The 12,057-nt window shown below is 29.6% G+C and overlaps 1 protein-coding gene across 2 annotated transcripts in view; it reads right to left on the bottom strand.

Annotated features, from left to right (window-relative positions):
- Positions 1 to 2,173: 2,173 nt before the first annotated feature.
- The window catches only part of LOC126768614 (protein qui-1), a 110,655-nt gene continuing 100,771 nt past the window's right edge, over positions 2,174 to 12,057 (bottom strand). For both annotated transcript variants that reach the window (XM_050486806.1, XM_050486807.1), the window contains exons 23-31: positions 10,786 to 10,980; positions 9,456 to 9,654; positions 8,064 to 8,201; positions 6,688 to 6,774; positions 6,316 to 6,460; positions 5,771 to 5,843; positions 5,180 to 5,284; positions 4,848 to 4,923; positions 2,174 to 4,603 (exon numbers count right to left, since the gene is read on the bottom strand). In XM_050486806.1, the coding sequence (XP_050342763.1) occupies positions 4,587 to 4,603; positions 4,848 to 4,923; positions 5,180 to 5,284; positions 5,771 to 5,843; positions 6,316 to 6,460; positions 6,688 to 6,774; positions 8,064 to 8,201; positions 9,456 to 9,654; positions 10,786 to 10,980 (1,035 nt within the window). In that variant the 3' untranslated portion in view covers positions 2,174 to 4,586. The remainder of the gene's footprint in view (positions 4,604 to 4,847; positions 4,924 to 5,179; positions 5,285 to 5,770; positions 5,844 to 6,315; positions 6,461 to 6,687; positions 6,775 to 8,063; positions 8,202 to 9,455; positions 9,655 to 10,785; positions 10,981 to 12,057) is intronic.

The raw sequence follows: 12,057 nt of genomic DNA, 5'->3' as shown, positions 1-12,057 counted from the left end.
TTAACATCACGATAACGATTCGAGGATTGCTCTCTGTCTTACTTTTATTCGTGTTTATAATCGATTTTAAAACTGAAACTAATAAGATACCGTTCGCGCATAATGCTGGCCACTTAACAAGAAACAAATACAATATAAAGTATTGTACGTCTTTGTCGTTTTGTATCGTATAAGATACGAATAAAATAATCGATATAATTGCCGGTATAAACCACGCCCATAAAGACACTTTCCATAAACTCGGTGATCCAATATTGAACACTTTCGCGAGGCTATCATGCATCTGTTTGCTGAATACATACATCCATGTCACAAGTGCCATTTCACTGTAAGCCAACGGGATCTTATCGAAGTAAATAGGATTGAAGTAATTTTCAACTATTTTAAATAAATTGAATACATCGTAAAAATATCGTACAAATGTGTAGATGAATCTCGCAACCATGAACTGTATGAGGAGCTGGTTCTTATAATTATGTCTCCATTCTGCGAATAGTACGGCTGTCAAGATGAGTAAGATTAGAGCAATGATAGATAATATCATTCCAAAAGTGCTGAGTGTGAATGTGAAGACTTGCAGGAAGGTAGAATTACTCTTTGATGCGTACAGCACAGTCCAACATTGCAGTTCTCTCATTCTTGTTTCTTATTTCAAATACGCTTCGAATATACTGAATCAAATCAGTTCACAGGCCTTGTTTAAATGTATAAATAAATTAAACTGTGTATATACATTTTGCGTCAAGATATCAGTTTTCCAAAATACAATTATAATAAACATCACCATTTTAGTTTTTCGCTTAATATTTATTTATAACTTCATTTTTCTATTGCACTATAATACTTTTGTTAATACAATCACAGCGCTCTCCTGGCGAAGTCTTTCTTGTACAATGAGTTATAATTTTGTTGTTAACATATGTGATAAGTGTTATCAATAGATAATATTCCTCCACAAACACTAATTATTACAATATTTTGATACTTATTGATTATTATAATTAGCTTTTTGTTAGTAACCATAATAGATACTTTCTACGGAGTTGTATGTGCTAACCATGTTTAAGTAACAAAGACTTAATTTCGAAACAAATACATTTATTTATTCTAATCGTGTACATAAATGTTGAAGGGACAAGTAGAGTGACCATTTATTGCCATCGTGCAGTCATATAAATAGTCAACAAAATATCTAAACCATGTCTCTAAATTGCAGAGACCTGCTCATATTTGATTGAAATTCTCTTTGACAGTTATAAATCCCAGCTTGTTAATTGAAATAGCTGCAGAGGTTTATGTAATTTATGTAGTTGGCAAAACGACTTAATAATTTATTTTGTTTGATGTTTGTTATACATATGTATATATATATATATATGTCTAATAGTTTTCAATAAAAACCGAATTGCTCTATTTTTGAATGCATTTTCTTCTATTTTTTTCAGATATTTTTTTTCTAACTTACATGTTTTTATTTCGCCCATTAACATGTTACAACATAAAATATTTTAACGTTTTTATTTGGAGATTTTCTTTTAACATTTTTATTTTCACATAAATACATCGTTAAAATAAATCGTTTGCGATTCCGACGCAAGAAAATGTCAAGGAGTTGCATGTGATTTTTTTTTATGTCAACATAATCCATTTTAATATCTTATTGTTAGCAATAAGATATTAAAATGGATTATGTTGAAGTTTTGGATATCAAGGTCCTCCATCAGTGGATTGGTTTTTATAGATACATATTACGGAATTTCAATAATTTCAATATACAGTCATGCAGGTTTCCTCACGATGGTTTGCTTCATTGCCGAGCACGAGATGAAATATAAATGCAAATTAAGCACATGAAACTATGCTCCAACTATGCTCTGATTCATCTATGATTTTATAGAGAATATTTAATATGATATTTACTGGTATAGACAATCAAATGAAATAACGAAATTTTCAAAATTTACAAATATATAATTTTTATTGTTAGTAAAAATGTACGAAAGTGTGAGTGTATCTTTACTTTTATATTAATACATAAAAATGTAATCAATGAGTTGTTTAATTTATGAAATACAGACCCCATCGTTATGAAATTTGAAACAAGAAAATAACTTGTTCAATATTAATATTGTGTAGGTATTTACATACATTTGTTTTAAGAAGTTTGGTAATAGGTATGAAATAAAAAATGAACACTTTGTAAGAAACACAGAGAATATATTTCAGATATAACATCACGACAGGTCCAAAATAAAACTCACTCCTGTGAGGAATAGGAAACCACGAATATATAAAACTCTATACAAATAGTTAACAAGGTGACAGTGTCTATAATTACCATACATTATTGCGTACGTATAAACGTGACCTTATGCAAGAGACAATTTATCATAACCATTAACGCCACAGATTAATAAAATGTTTATTTTTTTTCATTTCGAATGTCAAATAACATAGTGTTGCTGTTCAAAAAATTAATAATGCATATTGTTATAAAAAATACGTGAGGTTTAGAAAATTGTCTCTTAATGCAAACACCAAATAAAATGTTTAGATAAAGCATAGTTCAAGAAATTTGTGACAGTCGTAGGACTTCAAAGAAACTTCAATAGTCATAAAGCTTAAACAACTACAAGTAAGTGCATCTACTTATGAAATATTATTGCATTTCCTAATCTGTATAACATCTAATAATTTAGTAATAATAACGATTTCTACGAATTTAGTAAAAATTTCAACTTTTTTTTACCACGCTGAACAGAAGATAAAATTCGAAAAATTGAATTTACATTATTGTTATAAACGAATATATGCCATCAAATAAATTTCAATAGAAATCGACTAAGTTGATAAACATAAGATACAATTTTATTTAACATGATTTAAGTTTGCTTAATGAAGTTGTACTACATGCAAGTCTACAGACTAGGTGTTAACTAGATTAAAATGTAACATACGCTAAGTTATTCGTAGGGGTAACTTTAATGTACATATATAGAAGTCTTTATAAGGGATCACAGTTTGGAAAACTAGTTCGATACAACCTTAGAACAGAGAGTAATTTAGAAATGGTATGCGACAATGCATTTATACATATATCAATTTTAATTTAATATGTTAAGCTGTTCTAATGTTTATGTTCTCACATTACACTGGTAAAATTTTTAATATTAATTTCAAAGTCCCTTTTTTGTTTAAGTCAGTGTTACCATGCCTAACATTTATAAATCACTATTCGTTCTGAGGGCACAGCGATCGGGGAGACTATTCTTTAAGCTTATATTATATTCAAAAACTATTAATTTAATGTAATTTCTACTAAACTTTTGAAAATTATTAAATTTTATAAAACGAAACCATTTGATGAAACCACCTTTTTGATGAAATATTAATGAAGGCAATCGAAATCTGTTAAAAAAATCATTTAAACGAATTTCTAAAAAAAAAATTAAAATGAATTTATTAACAATTATAATTTAAGCGAAATTTTTAAAATGAAGATATAAAATGGTGCTATTATAATATTTTTAAAAACGTGTTTATTATTATTATTATTCTAATTCAATTCTACGTTAAAATAGTAGCATTAAAATGTACTTTATTCTAAATAGAAATAAGGACCAGTTTAAGGTATTTAAGAATTACAAAGAATTAAAAAAGGAATATACTTTTTTTTTTTTAAACAAATAATAACAATAAAAACTTCAATTAATAAAAGAAACTGGTCCAAGAGTGCTAATCTACAAGATCACATTGCATAGAGGCTGGAAGTCTAGAGTTACTTAGGTACGCTATACATACTGTACTGTACTGTACGCTATATATACTACCAAATTAAACTAAATGAGAAAAAGACAGAGACATTAATTACTAGTTTAATAATTATAATAAATTAATAGTTGTTAAGTGTTCTATCTCTGTCTTAATAATTAAGAGACGTGTGTTAGATAGTGACATGTCGAAAATTGTCAAGACGAGTTATTTAAATAAGATTAACATTATCACTGGAAAGTGCACGAAGATTTTTTATGTCAGTTAATTTAAGTATTTTCTTTGCAATTCGTATTTTTTTAATTGCGTAAACTTCATATTTGAAAAACTTGACTTACAAAAAATATCTAGTCAAATAGAAGCTTCTAGATATTCCTCTCTTCTTTACGCACTTTTAATGTTGATAATGAATTTAACATTGACATTGAAAATTAAATATATTAATTTCATTTAGATTATTATTTGTTTTTATCTAAGACTGCAAGGACAAAATCAACTAATCGAATGAATCATACAATAAGGATAATATTGTATCTCTGCCGTCCAATTTGCCCGCAAGGCATGATCAGTGTAAACTTATTGATTCAAGAAAACTAACTTCTATAAAACTTTAGTTGCATACGTTAAATAATCAACAAACGAATAATAATAGTTAAAATTATATTTTGCGATATATATTACATAAATAATAATATTAAATTTGTAACAGATATTTAAATAGAGCAAAACAAATTGAGACCAGCTCATTAAAAAGTTAATCTAAGATAAAACTAATGAGACTAATGACAAATTACGCTAATTCGATAAAGCCTAAATTACTCCACCATATGTTCTGAAAATAAAAACGAAATATTTTAGTTATTTATTTTGGTTAACTATTTAATGAATATATTATAATTGCTAATGAAAATGTATACAATTAAACAAAATAAGTCTTTTAATATTTAAATGTATTACGTTTTAGATAAAAAAATTGAACATAATTTTAAACATATGATTATATTACTACGTCTATAATATTTTTTGATACTACTATTTAGAGATCTAAATTTGCAGTTAAAAGTCACTGAACCCACCTTGTTCTTCAACCGGAGTGTGATCTTCGTCAGAGGAATCAAGTCTTTCAATCAGCGAACTTTGTTTTGACAATGACTAAAAAATGAATACACTTTTTAATATATTTTTTGGTAAAGAAAAAACATTAGCTTGGTGGTATTATACTTATAGTATTATCAGAATGGTCTCGCATAATTCCATCCGAATATCCGTTTTAATTTAAAGTTCGATAAAATTTCATCGCCTCTCCTTTTAAAACTACTTAGAAATTCTACCCTCAAAAGTTTTGACGATGGAATGAAAACAAAGTGACGATTATTTTAAGTTTCAAAGGGATATTAAAATTGGTTACCTTATTCGACCGTCGCCTTGGAGGGGATATTTTATTCCAAAGCGCTTCGAGCTGATCGAAATGCTGTGATTGGGCAATTGCTGCCTGTTCAGGGCCCAGGCTCACCTATGACATAAGAACTTTTGTAAGTTCTATCAGAACAATGGATTGTTCTAGAAGGAGATACTTTGAAATGGAGTTGTTTCCCAAGTCAATTGGAATTACTGAATTTATTAATTGATTTACCCATAGGCAACTTTTTGCTGTTAAAATGACCATTACTTTCATACCAAACATGGTTTTGTTATTGTAGCAATAGTAGTATAGATGAAGTGCAAAATTTATTACACAATTATAGTTGTTTACTAAACAAATGTACTTTTTTTTTAATATAAAATGGTGTGCTGGTAAGTGGGCCTAATGTTAAGTGATCACCCCACCCATAGATATTGGCGTTGTAAGAAATATTAACCATTCCTTATATAGCCAATGTGCCATCAGCCTTGAGAACTAAAATGTTATGTCCACAAGGGACAGGCCTGTAATTACACTGGCTCACACACCTTTCAAACTGGAACACAATACTAAGTATTGACAATCATTTTAAATTACCTGTGAACCTAAATCTTTATTTTTCGCTTCTTGAATTTTTGAGATCTCTTCCATAGATGCTGACACAGAAAATCTAAAACAAATATTAAAGTAAATATTGTGCATACCTGTTATTGGCCTATGAGACTTAAATGAAACGTATAAATAATGATTTTACCATAGAACATTTGAAGTGGTCACCAATGCCCTTAGACATTGGCATTGTAAGAAATGTCAACCATCGCTTACATAACCAATGCGCCACCAACGTTGGGAACTAAGATTTTATGTCCTTTGTGCCTGTAATTACACTGGCTCACTCACCCTTCAATACCAAGTACTGCCGTTTTGCGATAGAATATCTGATGAGTGGGTGGTACTTACCCAGACGAGCTTGCACAAAGCTCTTCCACCAGTAATATAAATTAAATGTCCCTTTTTGTTAACTCATCGTCTTTGTGTAGGGCTAAATCTTGGACCACAATACTTATATTTTAATGATAATTATTATTATACAATTATATTATTGAAATGTAATCTTTATGGGCAGTTTTGATCTTTCTCACCGTCTCTTCAACCGTTCGTCCACTTGTGCCATCATGGCGGCCGATGTCAGGTGTCCGTATTTCTTCTGCCAAGTGTATGTGTCTAAAGATACTTCCTTCTTGAGCAATCTTCTCATCGGACGTTTCGGTGCTAATGGTCGCAGTTCTAAATAAAAAAAAAGTATTTTTTTGAAGATTTGCTAATATTTAAAATTTTTGGGAATTTGTCAAATAGAACAAAATTTCAGTCGTTTTTTTCAAAACAAGTTAAACTCATATCTGAATAATTACCGATCTGATCCGATAATGACTATAATCAAACAACAATACCTACCTATATAATTAATTCATAAATATGTCAATTTTGTAGGTCAGTAGACAACAAACACTTACCATCAACGTCTTTGGTGGGCGCGGCGTACGTAGGTATTTTTACGTATGTAGCGGGCGTATTGTGGAGGCAGATGATTGGCAAGCAACCTGTAGCATAATCGTTATTGACGCTGACATATATAGAATACATAGTCTTAAAGAACATATAATTTGTTTGCCTTATTTATCGAAAAGCAACACATAATGACAACTTCCTAATATATATCATTGTTTAAGTTCGCGCATATGTGTGTATTTATTTCACAGATTATTTTCAAATGGTATTGTATAACGATAGAACGCAAAGTGTAAACTAAACTAAAAGTTAGGTTAGGTACTAATGAATGTTAGATCTTTGTGTAACATCTCGATGTTCTCATCCACAAATGACTTTCTACAGATTAGAACTTTACAGTGTTTGAAATTAGACTTTTATAGTTTTACTTTTTCAATACAAACAAAAACATTTTTCTCAGTGTTAAAAGAATTAAAAAGAGTAAATGGTTTAAATTTTGTTGCGGTAGAAAAAAATGGACATCGTGCCTCTGAATAATAAGTAAAGTGCATTGAATTTGCATTTTACTTAAACTTTTGTTCGTCTTTTTGCTGGCCAGACTCGAGATAAACCCTTTTAAACAAAGACCTAGAAATCATTTCGTAATTTTAAAATTACTATATTTCAAAATATACAGTTTTTTACTGTAACCTTTTAATCGATATTAAAATTATCTAAGGAAGCGAAAAATTATATGATATATATAAATATATTTTTATATTTTTTTTATTTATATAATTATATTTATAAATATATAATAATAATGTCCTCCAGACCAATATCGGCCACGGCGGCCAACCTCAAGAGAGATAAGCCAACTACGCAGGAGATATAATAGTGCAAACACAGGTGCATTATCTATTCCCTATTTCTAATAATCCGATGGGACGGCAATCCGACACGACCGGAAAGAGTTCAGGCGCAGGACCAACGGCTTTACGTGCTTTCCGAGGCACGGGAGTGTCCACACTTCCAACTTCCAGACTCCGGGCTGCTACTGAGAACTCTGTCAAAAGACAGAAAAACCAATAACTTTTTATTGGCCCGACCTGGGAATTGAACCCAGGACCTCCGCATCTGCGGTCTTACATCAAGCCACTAGACCAACGAGGCAGTCCATTGCATTACATCCACTACTTTAATGTATTTAGGTACCGAATGATTTTGCCAATGTCATCGACGTGAGTCCTCATTAAAAAGAACTTTATGATAGTTCGATATAAAATTTAAAAATTTCAAGATATTAATTCCGTTTTAGAATTGATATTCAAATCAGACTAGTGTGTCCTGATTATAACGCATATAAACAAATAAACACTAAGCTTTAGTAGATTTTTTTTACCTCTGTCCAACAGGTGTACGACGATACGAGAACAATCACTTGTTATCTGGAAACCCAAAAGAGGGACGTGGAGAGCGAGCGAGGTGAGGGCGAGACCTCGTTTTGTCTCCCAAATGATAAGGGTTTTGTCTTCCGCGCCTATTGGAATAAAGTAATAATTAGGTAATTTATAAAAAATATTCAAAATAAGAATTTTTTTTTTTTTTTTTATAGAATAGGAAGGCGGACGAGCATATGGGCCACCTGATGGTAAGTGGTCACCAACGCTCTTAGACATTGGCATTGTAAGAAATGTCAACCATCGCTTACATATCCAATGCGCCACCAACCTTGGGAACTAAGATTTTATGTCCCTTGTGCCTGTAATTACACTGGCTCACTCACCCTTCAAACCGGAACACAACAATATCAAGTATTGCTGTTTTGCGGTAGAATATCTGATGAGTGGGTGGTACCTACCCAGACGAGCTGAATGAATAATTATCAAAATTTAAAGGCTGTAAACAAAATTCTATTAACTTTGGCGATTGCCTATGTCAACCACTGACAGGAGATGCTAACAAACTTACGAAATTTTGTTTGTAAATTGGCTTATTTAATGGCCCAAATAGCTTAAATATAAATAAAATTAAAACTGTACATACAACAGCATTATTTTTAAATTTGTCGCTATTCTGACCAGTAAGTAAATTATACCTAGTAAAGTAGAAGTGTCATAGAACAATTTAAGATTTTATAGAATAACAACATATGAATTTTTCATAGCTTTTAAGTTATGTTCCGTTGCTAAGAAAAACCTAAAGGTCGATAGGAATAATGTGATAATAATGATCAATTATGATATTATCAGTTGGATGTGTTATATTCAGTTTTCAATTAGTTTGTTTGTTTAATAAAAAATTGTGACACATCCCGAATGGAATATACAAAATAAACATTGTGATTATTTATATCGTAAAAGTTTTAAATACTAATGTGTAATAAATTCCATAATTTACTAATATTTATTGTTTAGCTGCTTCACCGTCGAATTTTGGACTTTTCAACATCAAATTTAACTTAATATCGTTCAAGAATTTAGAAGTTTTTTTACAAAATATAAAAGGTAGCTTTACTTTCTATTGAATTTTGTAAAATGATGATTCAAATGTGCTCGTAATACTAAAATAAAGTATTTTTTTATGACTATTTTTAATAATACGAAATTTCAGGACATGAGCATGTTTCAAATAGGCGTAAGCTATATTAATCTCAATTTTAATGTTATTATACAAAAAATTGTACATTGTATATTTTGTTCGTGCAATATTCTAATATTTCAAAATATTATTAAAAATAAGTAAATATACGATAAAAATACAATACGTAAAAAAAAACCACTAAGCAGCTTACCAGAAACAGCAATCGTTCCATCACCGGTCACCTTGACACACGTCACTTTCCCTAAGTGACCAGAGAGGAGGTGGACGTCTGATCCAGTATTAATGTCCCAGACGATCAGATTGTAATCCCAGGATCCAGACACGACTTGAGTTTTGTTCGTAATTGAGACGGCAACACATGTCACAATGTCTGAGTGACCGACGAGAACCTAATAATAAAAACCGTTGATTAAAACGATTATGTTTTATTAGAGATATTGAGGTTTTCGTCTTAAGAATTGTAGTTAAAGAAGCATAATAATAACAATAGATATGTTTTAAAGATAAAACTTTTACAAATAAAAAACTATATATAGGGAAACCGTAAAAATAAATATAATAAAATTATAATTGATAAAAAATAGTTAAATAGATTCATTATTTATAAATTAAATTAAAACATATTACTAACATTATAAATGTGATTGTTTGTATGTTTATTACATAAAACATATGTACGTTAATAAATTTACGGATACTAAATTCATAAAATTCTGGTATAGTGTTCGATTATAAATAAGGTTTTTCTATTTTTATATACGCTAAGCGAAGAGGGTAAGTCCAGCCAGTATTCAAATATTTTATTGTTAAGCAGTAGCTACATAATTATATATTCATATAATTCGTTATATGATTTGTTATTTGCTACTAAATGATATTTAGAATACCATAGAAAAACTTTTTGAAAAAATAATAATCGGAATAATTATTTGAAACATTAAATACAATAACATATCACTGATCTTAAAATAAATATGAGTAATAAACAATTTAGACGGATTATACGAATATTTGATAAATTATCTTTTTTTTATCACCCGAAAAGTGTGTTAAGCGAAATACCATTGAACCATAGAAATTAGAATTCAAAAATGTAAGTTGAAAAGTACATAAGTACATTTTTTTAAGCTTTATGTTTTTACGAAATTAATAACAAACAAGAGTTAAAAAATAAATATTTTCATAGTATTATTTTTTACCAAAAAAACACGAGTAATTTTACCCACGCGGATAACATTTATTTTTCGGACGTGAAGTTAGTAAGATTAAGTGCTCTACTTAAGTGAAATGTGGAAAAGCATTAAGGAAAAATATTTAACATTTCATATATTAAACGACGGTCACGACTTAATCTGAGCGTGTATGATTTTGAACAAATACTTTTAACCCTTTAAAAGTAAACGTTTTGACTTAACAAATTAATTTAATTTAATTGTTAATTAAATTAATTCGTTCCATTTTTAAATATATGATTGTTAATTAAGGTATATAATTTTAAATACAGACCATTAACGTCTTACCTGTGATAATTTTCCACCATCGAGTTGCCAAACTTTAAGTGACATATCCATGGAGCCAGTTACGATATGTTTCGAGTCGGCTGTAAGAGCGAAGCACGTGACTCGCTCTGCGTGCGAGACGGAACGCTTCTCATCCACACTATCTCCTTCGGCCAAAGCCCAGATACGGACCGAATTTTCACCATCAGATAATACCTAAGAAAATTTAATCTTTTTAATTTAAAATAGACACAAGTAACTTTATTGGCGACTCTATTCTATTAAACGTATATTATAATAAGTTAACATATTCCACAGCTGAGCTAACGCCTCCTCAGCTTTTGAGCTTTTTTTAATCAATTCCATGCCGATTCAGTACTTGTTGACGAATATGCTTGTGACAGATATTTATCCGACACAGGCAAATTGTTGTTCATCGATGTTTTCGTTTGAATCAAATAGAAATACGTTTTTATGTGCAAAAAACGTAAATACCTCTCTCTATATACTCATTATCTGTTTGGTATGATGGCGCTGGATTCATTTATTTTCAAATAACATTCGGATGAGCAATGTTGGCTTACCAACAATTAAAAATTGTCTCCCAAACCATTGCCTATATTTTACCGAAAGTATATCTAATTGGTCTAAAATCGGTACAAAGGTTGTATAAAAAGGGTAAAAAGTGAATATAACAAAGTAAAGTTAATTAAATGAAGAGTTTTCAATAAGATTCTCAATCTACTCTTTTAATTTAAAAAGAATTTAATATCAAGTTTAGATCAATAGATTTCCTTCAATGTCAATTGTTCTTTACAATAGTGCTCTGTAATTCCTTTTTTAAGCGAGAAAATTAAATCCCTGGTGTACAGAACCTTTTATTCTACAATGGAAGAATAGCCGTTAAATTATTGTGACAAGCTTAAATAATTATTCAATGAAACACTTGATTCGTTTGCAACTAAAGTTTTTAAATAAAGAAACTTTTATTTTTCGAAAAATTCAGAGTCCTGAAATTTGCCTGCTTGTAGTTAAACTATATATAGACTTAAATTAAAATCGTGATGTGAAGTTGGTGTTTGCCTTTATATGATTGCATATATATTAAAAAATATTACTAATTACAATTTCACTAACAATTAATTTATTTTTACAGTGACTGTTCAAGTAAACTTAACATCTTTGGGATACTATTGATACGTCTTATTTTCCTTCACTAATTTTTTAATAACTAATTATATTTTGTAAATATTTAAATAACAATACTTTTACTGTCCTTACAAACCCTCTTCT

Source organism: Nymphalis io, chromosome 5 (assembly GCF_905147045.1).
Source record: "Nymphalis io chromosome 5, ilAglIoxx1.1, whole genome shotgun sequence".
Taxonomy (NCBI): domain Eukaryota; kingdom Metazoa; phylum Arthropoda; class Insecta; order Lepidoptera; family Nymphalidae; genus Nymphalis; species Nymphalis io.
This window is presented reverse-complemented; position numbering and strand designations above follow the sequence as displayed.